This window comes from Myotis daubentonii, chromosome 4 (genome assembly GCF_963259705.1).
Source record: "Myotis daubentonii chromosome 4, mMyoDau2.1, whole genome shotgun sequence".
Classification (NCBI taxonomy): domain Eukaryota; kingdom Metazoa; phylum Chordata; class Mammalia; order Chiroptera; family Vespertilionidae; genus Myotis; species Myotis daubentonii.
Genome location: NC_081843.1, coordinates 52,576,089 through 52,590,581, shown reverse-complemented (window position 1 = coordinate 52,590,581; position 14,493 = coordinate 52,576,089). Strand labels below are relative to the sequence as shown.

The 14,493-nt window shown below is 39.1% G+C and overlaps 1 protein-coding gene across 10 annotated transcripts in view; it reads left to right on the top strand.

The window, feature by feature from the left end:
* Positions 1-14,199, top strand: part of FER (FER tyrosine kinase) — a 293,802-nt gene extending 279,603 nt beyond the window's left edge. For 9 of the 10 annotated variants that reach the window (XM_059693942.1, XM_059693943.1, XM_059693946.1 and 6 more), the window contains 2 exons: positions 9,884-10,006; positions 11,030-14,199. In XM_059693942.1, coding sequence (XP_059549925.1) covers positions 9,884-10,006; positions 11,030-11,172 — 266 coding nt within the window. In that variant the 3' untranslated portion in view covers positions 11,173-14,199. The remainder of the gene's footprint in view (positions 1-9,883; positions 10,007-11,029) is intronic. The other variant, XM_059693950.1, reaches the window with a different exon arrangement.
* Positions 14,200-14,493: the final 294 nt, after the last annotated feature.

The window sequence follows — 14,493 nt, the reverse complement described above, 5'->3', positions numbered from 1 at the left end:
ACAAGCCAAGTTAGAGGGGTACTACAGAGCACAAGTTAGAATGAGGTATAGAATGTTCATACTTTGCACTTAAACATGAGCACCAACTTAATTCATTGACCTTTTTGATCAGATTTTTATATGTAAGATTGCTAGATTTAAAAGATGGATACACTTACAAGCATTATCTGAGAAATGATTTTTAAAAAATTTTAAATTTATTGGGGTAACATTGGTTAACAAGATTATACAAGTTTCAAGTGTACAATTTTATATTACATCATCTATATATTGCATTGTGTGTACACTAGCAAAAGTCGTCTCCTTCCAATCCCACACATTTGACCCCCTTTCCCCTCTCGTAACTGCCATACTGTTGTCTGTGTCTATGAATTTGTTTTACTTGTTCCTTTCTCTTTTCTGACCCACATATGAGTGAAGTCATGTGGTTCTTGTTCCTTTCCATCTGACTTATTTCACTTTAGCATCATACTCTTAAGACCCTTTTATATTGTTGCAAAGGCTTTTTACGGTTGAGTAGTCTTCCACTGTATAAATGTACTACATCTTTTTTATCTAATCATCCATCAAAGGACACTTGTTTCCATGTCTTGGCTGCTGTGAACATAGAGATACATATATCTTTACAAATAAATGTAGATACCCATAAGAGGGACTGTTGGGTCATATGCTAGCTTTATTAATTTTTTAAGGAACCTTTATACTGTTTTCCATAGAGGCTGTACCAGTATACACTCCCACCAGTAGTGAATGAGAGCTCCCTTTTTTCTACAGCCTCTCCAACATTTGTTATTGCTTGTCTTGTTGATAATAACCATTCTAACAGGTGTGAGGTGGTATCTCATGGTGGCTTTGATTTGCACTTTCCTATAGCTAGTGAATTCAAACATCTGTATATACACTGAGTGGCCAGATTATTATGACCACCTGATGTTTGTAGGCAAATTAGCTATTATTTTGCACTGAAATTGCTAGAGGGCCAGACCATTATAAATAGGGAAGCAGGTTGTTTACCACTACAGAAGTGATTTTTTTTTCTGAAGATATGGGTAAACAATGCGATTTAACAGCCTTTGAACATGGGATATACACACACACACACATATATATACACATATATATACACATATATATACATATATTTATATATACATATATATATACACACACACAGGCCAGATTATTATGACCACCCCATCAGTACTTCGTTGGGCCACCTTTTGCCTTCAATACTGCGGCGATTCTTCTTGGCATTGACTCCACAAGATGTTGAAAGGTGATGCGAGGAATCTGACACCATGCCTGATGAATAGCACTGTCCAGTTCTGTGAGATTTGATGGTTGTGGAACCAGCTGCCTAATGGCTCTTTTAACTTCGCCCCACAAATGCTCAATTGGATTGAGATCTGGTGATTGTGGGGGCCACCTAAGCAAGGTAAAGTCTCCCTCATGTTCTTGAAACCACTCCTGCACAATATGAGCACCATGGCATGGTGCATTGTCTTGTTGGAAGAAGGCACCTCCATTGGGATATGCCATCAACATGATAGGATGAACTTGATCAGCAACAATACTTAGGTATGTTGTGCTATTCAGATGTTGTTCCACACGAATTCAAGGGCCCAGATCATGCCAGGAAAACATGCCCCAAAGCATAACACTGCCCCCACCATTTTGAAGGGTTGTACTGATGCATGTGGGGTGCATGCTTTCATGCTGCTTCCTCCAAATTCTCACTCTGCCATCTGCATGATGCAACTGGAAACGTGATTCATCGGACCACATGACTTTTTTCCAATGCTCGACTGTCCAATCCTTGTGTTCCTGTGCGAATTGGAGACGTTTTATCTTGGTAACTGCAGACAGCAAAGGTGTTCGCTTAGGCCTTCAGCTGTTTTGCTGATACTCGCTCCATGGCTCCGAGCACTAATAATCATCCCATGTTCAAAGGCTGTTAAATCGCGTTGTTTACCCATATCTTCAGAAAAAAAAATCACTTCTACTGTCGTGGTAAACAACCTGCTTCCCTATTTATAATGGTCTGGCCCTCTAGCAACTTCAGCGTGAAATTATAGATAATTTGCCTAAAACGTCAGGTGGTCATAATAATCTGGCCACTCAGTGTATCTGTTGGCCATTTGTATGTCTTCTTCAGGTCCTCTGCCCATTTATAAATTGAAGTGTTTTGTTCAGTTCTTTATATATTTTGGATATTAGCCTCTTATCAGCAGTAGTGTTTGCAAATATATACTCCTATATAGTTGTTTGCCTTTTTGTTTTGTTGATGGTTTCTTTAGTTGTGCAGAAGAATGTAGTCCCATTCATTTATTTTTACTTTAACTTCCTTTGCCTTTGGGGTCAAGTTCACAAAAACCTCTCTGAGACTAAGATCCATAGTTTATTTCTTATGTTTTCTTCGATGTATTTTATTGTATATAAGTTTTTAATCTATTTTGAGGGGAGAGACCAAGAGATTTTCTCACTCTGCCATGATGCTGATGTCACTACCAGATTTTCATTTTAAGAGTCAAATTATACACAGAGTAAAAGTGTTGCTGTGACTTTGGCCCATTTCTTTTGAATTTCTTCTAACTTCATCTAATGTTAGGTTCCTAAAATATTAAGCCAATCAATCCTGTAGTTTCTCACTCTGAAAACTGACATGGTTTCTTAGCATCTCAGACTCTGGAACTTGTATAAATCTTGTGGAAAGAGATGGGAATTGCATTTTAAAGCAGCAGGGATTTTTTTTTTTAACTTGAATTTTTTATGTGTCATTGTAATTGGATATAAATACAGCTTGCATTATCTGTGGTTGGGATGAAATGGGCCATAACAAGATGGGTAACAGCTCAAGAATTTTGAAAGAAAAAGATTATGCTTTGAGTGAAATTAGAAATTGCATTTTCAGTAAGGGAAGCAGCATAAAAGCCATGGGTTGGTGAATGGGTATAGCGTGGTTTGAATTAAGATAGCATAAAATGATTTTTTGTTGATTTAAAATGAGGAATTACTTCATGAAAAATAAGGCATTTATAAATGTCTTTAATTTAGGCATTAGATTCAGACAAATAAACCTTTTTATAAAATGCATGTAACAAAATTAACCATTTTAAAGTGAATAACTCAGTGGCATTTAGTACAATTCACAATGTTGTGCAACCCCTACCTCCATCTAGTTCCAAAATAAACCTCTTTACCCAGTACGAAGTTACTCCCCATTATTCTCTCTCCTCAGCCACTGACAACCACATACCTGCTTTCTCATGCTGTGGATTTACCTATTCTGCATATTTCATAGAAACTGAATCATATAATATGTGGCTTTTTTCACTTAGCATAATGTTTTCAAGGTTCATCCATGTTGCAGGCTGTATATTCCTCTTCATGGCTGATTAATATTCCACTTTAGCACAGTTTATCTATTCATCCATTGATGTATTTTTCAACATTTTTGACCTTTGTGAATAGCATCACTATGAACATCTGTGTACATGGATTTGAGTTCCTGTTTTCAATTATTCTAAGTAAACACTAGGAAGCATATGGTAATTCTATGTTTAACTTTCTGAGGAACCAACAGATGTTTTCCAGATTAAGGGGTGGAATGTAATTCGTTTGGGACTTAGTTGGGGCAGAAACCAGAATCTCGTATTTTGTATACCAAGGATACTATAGGATAGACACATGTAGGTAGTTGCCATTATGAGAAGTTGACAAGGCTGTTCTAGTTGGCAACAATGAAGTTTTCAAAGTTAACATTCTACAAATAGTGAGCCTCACCTTTAGTTTGTCTTCCCAGGTGCTATCAAGAGAAGCTTTTGTGAGCTTCCTAGTGATCCGAAACTAAATCCACTATTCCTCATATCTAGAGAATATCTAGAGAAAGCAGCAGCTCTGTTATTTTCTATCATGATTCTTCTCTGGGGTGGTGGTTGTTATTACTCTAAGGCAGGGGTCCTTAAACTGCGGGCCACATGCAAATACAAATATTGTATTTGTTCCCGTTTTGTTTTTTTACTTCAAAATAAGATATGTGCAGTGTGCATAGGAATTTGTTCATAGTTTTTTTTTTTTTAAACTATAGTCTGGCCCTCCAACGGTCTGAGGGACAGTGAACCGGCCCCTGTTTAAAAAGTCTGAGGACCCCTGCTCTAAGGAGATCAATCACAGGATAAAAGATAGGATTGTAACCCCTGTATTTACACAGAGGTTTTCTTTGGATAACAAGACATCGCTAAGCCCCTTCTTATTCATTCGTATAGCATCCCTATAAGTGAGCTTAGGATATCCTAAAGGCTTACCAGTAAAATCCAGATCTCTAGAATTTGTTCTTACACCTATTTGCTAGATCTTCTACATTATATTGCCTTTACAACTCCTCTTGTAAGCAATTATGCTAAGTAAAATTCTGCCTTTCAATAAAAGTGTATTTTGGTTGAATTTCAAGCTGATGACAGTATTTACAAATCACAATTCTAATTCCAGATATCTCTTAACAGCCAGGCTTCAAGCATTATATTTTTAAGTATTTAAAAAATATTAGTTTCAGGTGTAAAATAGAGTGATTGGACATTTTTATACTTTACAGTGTGATCACATTATTACTGACTCTGTTCCCTTTCACCCTACTCCCTCCCTTCTAATAGCCATCAGTTGGATCTCTATTTCTACGTCTGTTTTTGTTTGGTGTATTTTTTTAGATTCCACATGTAAGTGAAACCATACAGTATTTGTCTTTCTCTTTCTCTGACTTATTTCACATATCATAATACCCTCTACGTCAGTGATGGCAAACCTATGACACGCGTGTCAGGTGACACGCAAACTCATTTTTTTGGTTGCTTTTTCTTTGTTAAATGGCATTTAAATATATAAAATAAATATCAAAAATATAAGTCTTTGCTTTACTATGGTTGCAAATATCAAAATATTTCTCTATGTGACACGGCACCAGAGTTAAGTTAGGGTTTTTCAAAATGCTGACACGCCGAGCTCAAAAGTTCGCCATCACTGCTCTAGGTCCATCCATGTTTTGAAAATGGCAAGATTTCATTCTTTTTAATGCAGTGTAATTCTCCAGCGCATACATTCATGTCTTCTTTACCCATTCATCTGATGGACGTCTTGATGGCTTCTGTATCTGTGGTATTCTCAGCAATGTTGCAGTGAACATGTGGACGCATTGAGCTATATGGGGTTTCTTATATAATTTGATTATCAAATCCTTATCTGTCATTTGCAAATATAACCTTCCATTCAGTAGATTGTCTTTGTTTTGTTGGTTTCCTTTTGCTGTACAGAAGCTTTTTAGTTGAATGAAGTTTTATTTATTTTTTGCTTTTGTTTCCTTGCTCAAGGGCTATATCCAAGAAGACATTATGCAGACTGATGTCAGAAGTTTACTATGTTTTCTTCTACAAGTTTTATGGTTTCAAGTCTTACACTTAAACCTTTAGTACATTTTGAGTTTATTTTTGTATATGGTGTAAGAGAGTGGTCTGGTGTTTGTAATACCGCTTGCTGAACAGACTATCATTACTTCATTATCATAGACTAGTTGGTTATATAATATGGTAACCTACTAAATGGGAGAAAATATTTGCAAATTATATATCTGCTAATGAGTCAATACCCAAAATATATAAAGAACTCATACAACCCAACAGCAAAAACAAAAAAATTCATCAAAAAATGGGCAGGAGGTCTGAATTCACATTTTCCTAAAGAAAATATAGAGGTAACCAACAGGTGCATGAAGAGATTCTCAATGTTGCTAATCATCAGGGAAATGAAATTAAAGCCACAATTAAATATTACCTCATATCTGTTATAATGACTATTATAAAAAAAAGACAAGATATAACAAATGTTGGTGAAGATGTGGAGAAAAGAGAACCCTTGTGCACTTTTGGTGGGCTTGTAAATTGGTGCAGCCACAAAGTAAAACAGTATGGAGGTTTGTCGAAAAATTAAAGAAAAGAAGTACTATATAATCCAGCTATTTCACTTCTGGGTGTATATCTAAGGAAATCAAATCATTATTTGAAAGAGATGTAATCACTTCCCATGTTCATTGTAGCATTATTTACAATAGCCAAGATACTGAAACAACCTTAGTGCTCATCAATACATGAATGAATAAAGAAAATGTAGTAAAAATGTACAATAGGATACTTTTCAGTTATTAAAAGGAGTGAAATCTTGCCATTTGTGGCAACATGGATGAATCTTGACCGCCTAAATCAGATAGAAAAGTACATATACACACCAAAAAAACACAAGTTCATAGATACAGAGAATAGATGGGTATTAGCTATAGGTGGGTTTCAGGATGGGTGAAATGGATAAAGTGGGTCAAGGGGATGTTATGTACAGCATGGTGACTATAGTTAATATATATGTGTTGCATATCTGAAAGTTCTAAGAGAATAAATCTAAAAATATAACTGTGTGATGACAGATGTTTACTTAGATTTATTGTGTTGATCATTTTGCAAATTTTGAATCATTATGCTGTATTCCTGAAACTATTATAAATCAACTCTACCTCAATAACATAAATATGTAAATAAATAAATTTTAAAAATCCTTCAAAGGTCAAGGTTATAGAGTTACGTTATAAGATGGAGTGTTGGTTTATATGAAATATGCCTTTCTAGATATCTGTCCAGATATTATCTTACAAAAAGAAGGTATTGACTCTGTATTCCTTGTACTTTCTTGGACGAATCAATTAGTCTTAACTGTAGCCATTGAATGACTTTCATAAAAGGTATTAAATTATTGGATGCCAAACATGAAAAAGAGTTGATATGCAGACAAGAAAATGAATCTTCCTGCTAAATATCATAGTGAATGTCCATATTTAGTCTACTAAGAAGGAAGCTAATGTACATAGCTGGAGATGATAATCAGTAAGCATACTCCAAGCTCTGCCTTTGGAGAAATTGCCCTAATGTAGGCTTACTCTGGTTCTCATTTTACTTTTTTCAAGAAAGTGAAAAGAACATCCTACTTTAAAGAAACTGGATGATTTTAGAGGGGCATTTATGAATCGTGGAATGGAAAGGTTAAGGCGAATAGCTACAAGGAAGTAGAAATGAAATGATTTCATAATTCCTGTAACACTGCTGCAAATGAGGATTAGTTTGAATAGTTTATGCCCTATATGGAAAAAAAAATGTTGGGAAAATCTAGGAAATTCTTACCTCTTGGATATAGGAAAGAATTTTTCTGCTTTGTCTCCTTGACTTCACATCCATCTCCAGAATGTATTTGGTGTTGGCTTTTATTTCTGCTTCTCTGGAAGAATATTATTAAAATATATATATATATATATGAATCCTATGAGCTTAGCTTATGTAGCCTAGTAAAACCGGTGCATCAGGACTTCAACAAAACAAGGCACCATGTACTTTAAAGAAGTTGTTTCTATCAGCCAGCTCTGTTAATTTGTACTCTATTCAAAACACACACACAAATATATTTTCCATAAATGAAACTTGTCAGTGGGAAAAATAAGACCTTTAAGCAAGTAAGAATATCTGTAAACAGTGATGAGTAAATAATTTAAGAAACTGGAAACCAAGATGGCGGCATAGGTTAACGCCGGAGATTGCTGCCCTCGAACAACCACTTCAGAGATATAACTAAAGGACAGAACAGACAGCATCCAGAACCACAGGAAGGCTGGCTGAGTGGAAATTCTACAACTAGGAGGAAAGAGAATATCATACCCAAACTCAGAGGAGGCGCAGTGCTGAAGTGAAATACTCAGGTGCGGAGTGCGCGCGCGGAGCGGGCTGGCGGCGGTTGTTGTTTTCAATCAGGAGGGAGTTTCAGACTCTGAGCTCCAGATCTGGGCGAGTCTCTGGGGACCCAGACTCAAACGGGAGAAGCGGGATTGTCTGGCTTCGGTCGGAACTCGAAGGCAGCTTTCTCTCCGAGGTTTGCAGCCATTGCTGGGACTCTGAGAGGCATAGCCCCTGGGGAAGGAACTGAGAGCAGCCATAACTGCTCGCTCCGGCCCGCCCTGTAGATCCCCGGGGACCCACCCCGCCCAAGCCCGGCGCAGAACCATTTGCCAGATAGCCTCAGGCAAACGATAGATTAGCACCGCCCTAGAGATCCAGCACAGAAGCCCTCCCACTGCAGACACAGCAGACGCTCATAGCCAGTTAGCCTGGAGGTCAAATCACCCCCGGTATTGCCGGCAACAATCAAGGCTTAAAGGCAACAAGACTGCGCACAAAGACCACTTGGGGGTGTACCAAGAAAGCATAAAAAATGGGGAGACAAAGAAACAGGACAAAACTGTCAATGGAGGATATTGAGTTCAGAACCACACTTTTAAGGTCTCTTAAGAACTGTCTAGAAGCCGCCGATAAATGTAGTGAGATCCTCAAGAAATCTAATGAGACCCTCGATGTTGTGATAAAGAACCAACTAGAAATTAAGCATACACTGACTGAAATAAAGAATATTATACAGACACCCAACAGCAGACCAGAGGAGCGCAAGGATCAAGGCAAAGATTCGAAATGCGAAGAAGCAAAAAACACCCAACCGGAAAAGCAAAATGAAAAAAGAATCCGAAAATATGAAGATAGTGTAAGGAGCCTCTGGGACAGCTTCAAGCGCACCAACATCAGAATTATAGGGGTGCCAGAAGATGAGAGAGAGCAAGATATTGAAAACCTATTTGAAGAAATAATGACAGAAAACTTCCCCCACCTGGTGAAAGAAATAGACTTACAGGTCCAGGAAGCGCAGAGAACCCCAAACAAAAGGAATCCAAAGAGGACCACACCAAGACACATCATAATTAAAATGCCAAGAGCAAAAGACAAAGAGAGAATCTTAAAAGCAGCAAGAGAAAGAAACTCAGTTACCTACAAGGGAATACCCATACGACTGTCAGCTGATTTCTCAACAGAAACTTTGCAGGCCAGAAGGGAATGGCAAGAAATATTCAAAGTGATGAATACCAAGAACCTACAACCAAGATTACTTTATCCAGCAAAGCTATCATTCAGAATTGAAGGTCAGATAAAGAGCTTCACAGATAAGGAAAAGCTAAAGGAGTTCACCACCACCAAACCAGTATTATATGAAATGCTGAAAGGTATCCTTTAAGAAGAGGAAGAGGAAGAAAAAGGTAAAGATACAAATTATGAACAACAAACATGCATCTATCAACAAGTGAATCTAAGAATCAAGTGAATAAATAATCTGGTGATCATAATAGAATCAGGGACATAGAAAGGGAATGGACTGACTATTCTTGGGGGGGAAAGGGGTGTGGGAGAAGCGAAAAGAGACTGGACAATAATCGTGCACCTATGGATGAGGACAGTGGGTGGGGAGTGAGGGCGGAGGGTGGGGTGGGAGCTGGGAGGATGGGGGGGGGGGGAAGAGGAACAAATGTAATAATCTGAACATTAAAGATTCAATTAAAAAAAAAAGAAAAAAAATAATAATTTAAGAAACTTTTCCTTATTGCTTTAACTTTGTAATCTTAGTAGAATGAAAATGATGCAGGCAGAAGACAAAATTGCAGAAATCCAACTTACTTAATCTCCTAGGCATTGATGTCTACAAACTTATATTTTTATATAAACCATCCATCTCAGTTAGGTACCACAGGGAAAGCAAGCTTGCACGCTGGCTGAATATTTGTTCTTGTGGGGGTGGAGGGGGGGGTGTGATTTGGAAGGTGTTCATTTTGGGGAGAGTAAACTCGTGCAGAGAATAGGATCACTGGTTTTAGAGTTCCTTTGGTAAGTTTAAATATATTAATATGTGATGACATAGAAGTGCATACCCGGAAATGGTCACCTACTCATCCACTCACCTGGTTGTGGTTCTGTGTGCCCTCTAGGGAGGTACAGTTCTGAGAGTGACGTGTGGAGCTTTGGCATCCTCCTCTGGGAGACCTTCAGCTTAGGGGTCTGCCCGTACCCTGGAATGACAAACCAACAAGCACGTGAGCAGGTGGAAAGAGGTGAGCCAAAGGCAGGGGTGGGAGTGGGCACCTCCAGTCCCAGGGACAGGCTGGGCGGGGGGGTGTGGGTAGAGCAGAGGTGTTTGTAAATCTGCTTCTGAACCCCATGGATCGCGTGGCTCTTATACAACAAAAAACCTTTTTAGCTTTGAAAACAGAGAGCTCCCGCTTTTCTCCCACTCCCCCTGGCTGGCCTGACATCTGCAAGGCACACCATTCAGTCTCGTCAAGGGAAATCGGAGAGTGTTCCTCAAGCTCCTGTTTTTTTATTCCATGTGAAATAAACACCATTAGTGTCTCTGCGAACGAAATGTAATTAGACCTCAGGAGGTTTCTGAGAACTTTGTAATGCTTCTGAAGACACCCCGTGGTGTTCCCAGATCACGACGGAACAGTAGGTGGTGGTGATGCCAGGCAGTCCATAGCTGTCAACAGAAAGAATGCTACTGACAGAAGAGCAGCGCCGCAGCCGAGAGGGACCTGGCGGTAGAACTGGTGCAGGAGGATGGCTTTCTAGCTTCCTTCCCACCTTCTCTGACCTCTCACACACCTTCCCGAGGCACCCGCCCAGCACAGGGCCGGGATGCGCCCGAAGCTTGAATGAAAAATAAGATTCTTCTCGGGCTGTAGAGGACTCTAACTCATGTTCATTTTTATTTCACTTTTGAATGAGTGTTTATCAAATCCCTCTCCTCTCTTCATCTTCAAAAACCTGGGGAGTAGAGATGGGTGTGTTTTTTTAAACTCTGCCCACAGCATCTGAAAGCGAATACTTAGAGCAGATGTGCATCTGTCTGTGATGTATCTCACATCAGACTTTGCAACAAACAAAGCGGGTTCTCCGAACTTAAAGGTAATTCTGTGGCTCCGTAATGCTGAAATACTTCTTTTAAAAAATCAGTTTGCCTTATAAAGGGTGTTTTGTTTCTGTTACATCTACGACACAAGGTACTAAACTTACAAACTGCATAATGCCCTGCGTGAACATTCACATCTTATCTCCTTCTTCTGTTGGGTCTTTAGGGTACCGGATGTCAGCCCCTCAGTATTGTCCAGAGGAAATCTTTAAAATTATGATGAGGTGTTGGGATTATAAGCCTGAGAACCGCCCCACGTTCGGCGAACTCCAGAAAGAGCTCAGCGTCTTCAAGAAGAAGTTAACATAGTGCCAGGCGGGGCCGGATGCAGCCTTCAGACATCCCGTTCTCTCGTTTGCAATGAGTTTGTACCACGTTACCTGCACCAGTCTGCTAAGGTTATTTTTTTATTAACTGTTTTTTAAAATATGTGCCACTTAAGAAAAAAAAAAAGGGCAAATGCATTTAAGGAACAGACAGTCCTACTAAGGGCTTTATTAGCTCATCATAGCGATCCTGATCCTGCCACTCCAGGCCACTGTCATAGAAAAGCACAGAGCTCACGTGAGGGAGAACAGATGTTTTTCACACCAAGACCACTGATGCTCCTCAAAGCTTTGCTACTCCAGGCCCTGGTCACGGGCCGCGTCGGTGCCACAGACCTGACTCACTCGGTGCTAGAAGCTGCGTAGGTAACGCCATGTTTGCAGGACACCTTCCAGCGGAAGCTGGCCCTCTGCTCTGCCAAGGCAAGATTACATTTGTAAACATCGTTTTCTATCAGGAATTATTCGGCCCTCCTGGGTTTGTTTGTGTGTTTGTTTTAATGGCCAGAAATAAGTGCAGTGTAAGAATTGTCACACTCCTGTGTTAGTAGTAAGGTTGTCAGTTCCCGCCTCTGTTTGGGCATCAGAAAACCATGCACGGGATGTCCTCAAACAGCACACTCATGGCGTCGAGGCAGCAGCTTTTAAAGGATGTTTTGGAGAGCTGCGACAGCAAGAAGTCAGGACAGGGAGGGTGGTCTGGAGAAAAAGAGCAGCTAGACAGGGGATCAGAGAAGAGATGGAAAACATAAAATGTCTTCCTGTCTAAGCTATGCCTTTACAAACATCAAACACCTTTTATTTTTATGGTCTGAATTCACAAAACAGATTCTAAGAAATGATTTTCAGGAGTTCATAGATAAAGCATTCTTAATGGCAACAGAAAAATTTTTAAAGAAACTACAAAGCACAAGCCCACAAAACCAACAGCATGCTTTTGGTGAAGTACCTGCACCTCCTCCCAGCATTTAATGCCCTGCACTGGTGCCAATTCCTGAGCTGTCAGAACTTCATGACCCTAGTTCAGAAACACACTCGTGTGCACCTACACACACACTACATGAAGCAAGGCAGGTGTGGATGAAGACAAATGGACACTATTGAGGAAGAAAATCCAGGACAGCCTCCTATCTTCACTTTCCCCCTTTGCGACCCCTCTACTGCTACCTGGAAACCCTTACCTTAGCAGGCAGGTGTGCAAGCACTGTGCTGGAGATGCTTCCTAGGAATACGTAACAGTTACATCTAGGATTCTGCCGAGCTAAACCTTTGCTGCATCCGGGACCTCACCCCATGTTCTGTACATAGTCACCGCTCAGGATCGGTGTGGGTGGAGAGATGGTCAGGCTCAGGGGTACATGTGGCTCAGGAGCTGTAATAGTGCTCAGGTGTGTGTCCAGACAAAGCGCACCTCCGTGACTGTTTGGTCCTTGTTTATTGGAAGAGCTTATTTATGGGAAAGAAAATCCCTCCTGTCCTCTTTGGCTGTTTGCTGCCTGTGAATATCACTGCATGGACTCAAACCCAGCACTCTAAACAGTAGGAAGGGTAATACTGAAGAGAAAAATGGCTTGTCTATCATTTCAGTCTTCTTGCAAGTTTTATACACATTTAATGATTACTACATCCAGACTAAAACAAAAGCATAATAAACTTGGCCTCAAAAATATATTGCAATATTCAAGCAATTTTTTAAAAATCAGAACTGTTTTCCCTTCTGTCAGATATTGTAAATAAATGGAACCTTGTTTTGATGGCATACACTGTGATAAATCAGGGCACAGACTTGGGAATTAAGTGCTATGGTCTTCAGGCCCCGGCCAGCCTTCAATCATAAGAGTAAGGTGGGGACATTTGCACCCTTTACCAGTATTTCTAAGGGAATCTTTCCATAATATTCTTATTTATAGAAACTGGCCTCCCATCACTTAGCAGCTTCACTGCTAAGCTTCAGCAAGGAGAGAGAAGGATGGTTTGGGCTGTAATTTTGTGAACACGACCTGAAGCTTAATCTTTGCATTCTGGTTTGAAGAAGGAATATGGCATTGATATTTCACTCACCCTGGCTGCTAGAATTTACAATTCACATCATAACTCTGTGCTTAAATTAAAGCAGCTTTCAAAACACCGTGACATCTGCAGCATTTAAATTCCACTGTAGTCTTTGTCCCAGAACAGGCGGTGGTATAGTTCAGGATTAATAACTCATGGGGAGTCTTTCAGGATCATATCAGTTGTAAAGAATATTAAATTTAATATAGGTACATGCACCAAGAAAAACTTATGCAAGCCATCTTTACTGCTAGTTCTCCTGCACTTAAAAGCATAATTTATTCATCCCTTCTGTCACTGATAATTATTGGAATTATGTACTTTAGGTAGCTAATCCATAACCAAAAAGCACACGCAAGTACTGTTCTGAATTTGCAACTTGATGTAGGAAAAGAAGGCTTCAGAAATGCACAAAATCCCGTGACTTGTAAGAAAACAGTTGTAACCAAAATTGCCACCAGTCTGAATGTAATTAAGCCAGGTTGCAAATCTTTGTGTTGTTAATGGATTTTTCAAGAGGTGCATTTATCACTCCCATACAGTTCCTGTCATAATTTCTTAAATTTATGAATACGAAGGGGGTGGGAGTGTCAGGCAGTCTGAATCTCACCTACATTTTTCTACCTTGAATCACTAAGGAGCCTTTATGAAAAATATTTAGCTAGTTTATCATTTTTCAAGGAAAGAAATCTTTTAATGTCATTAACATTTATTACCAACATGTGAAAACTAAGATTAATTTTTTATTCGAGTAATCAGAGTTTACTTCCCAAAGTCAGGGTATTCCTTCTTTTCCGGGAAAATAATAATAAAAGATTAAGAGGTTTTATTTACACTTTCAAAACCGGAGGCTATATTTTAGCTGTCCTGCCACTAGGTCCCCAGTAAAAGGCCTCATCTAATCATTTCTCTCTTGTCTCCCAAATGTAATATAAGCAATAAAGTTCTTCATTCATAATTCACCATTTTATCACAAATAAGTAGATCAGCACAGACCATGAGCTACTGTTCAGCATGCATTTCACAATTGTTTTTTCATTTGAGGGTTATTTTAAAAAGAAAAAAAAGAAAAAACGTTTAGTCACCGAAATAGTTTCACTTCAAACCACAATATGGTTTTCTTGTCTATGTTATATTCATGTTTCAGTGTTGCCATATAACTTAATACAAAGTTTGGTTAACACCACTGAAATAACTATGCTTCACAATACTGGTGTGAGATTATATCAGAAGAAAGTGTTTTAATTATAAT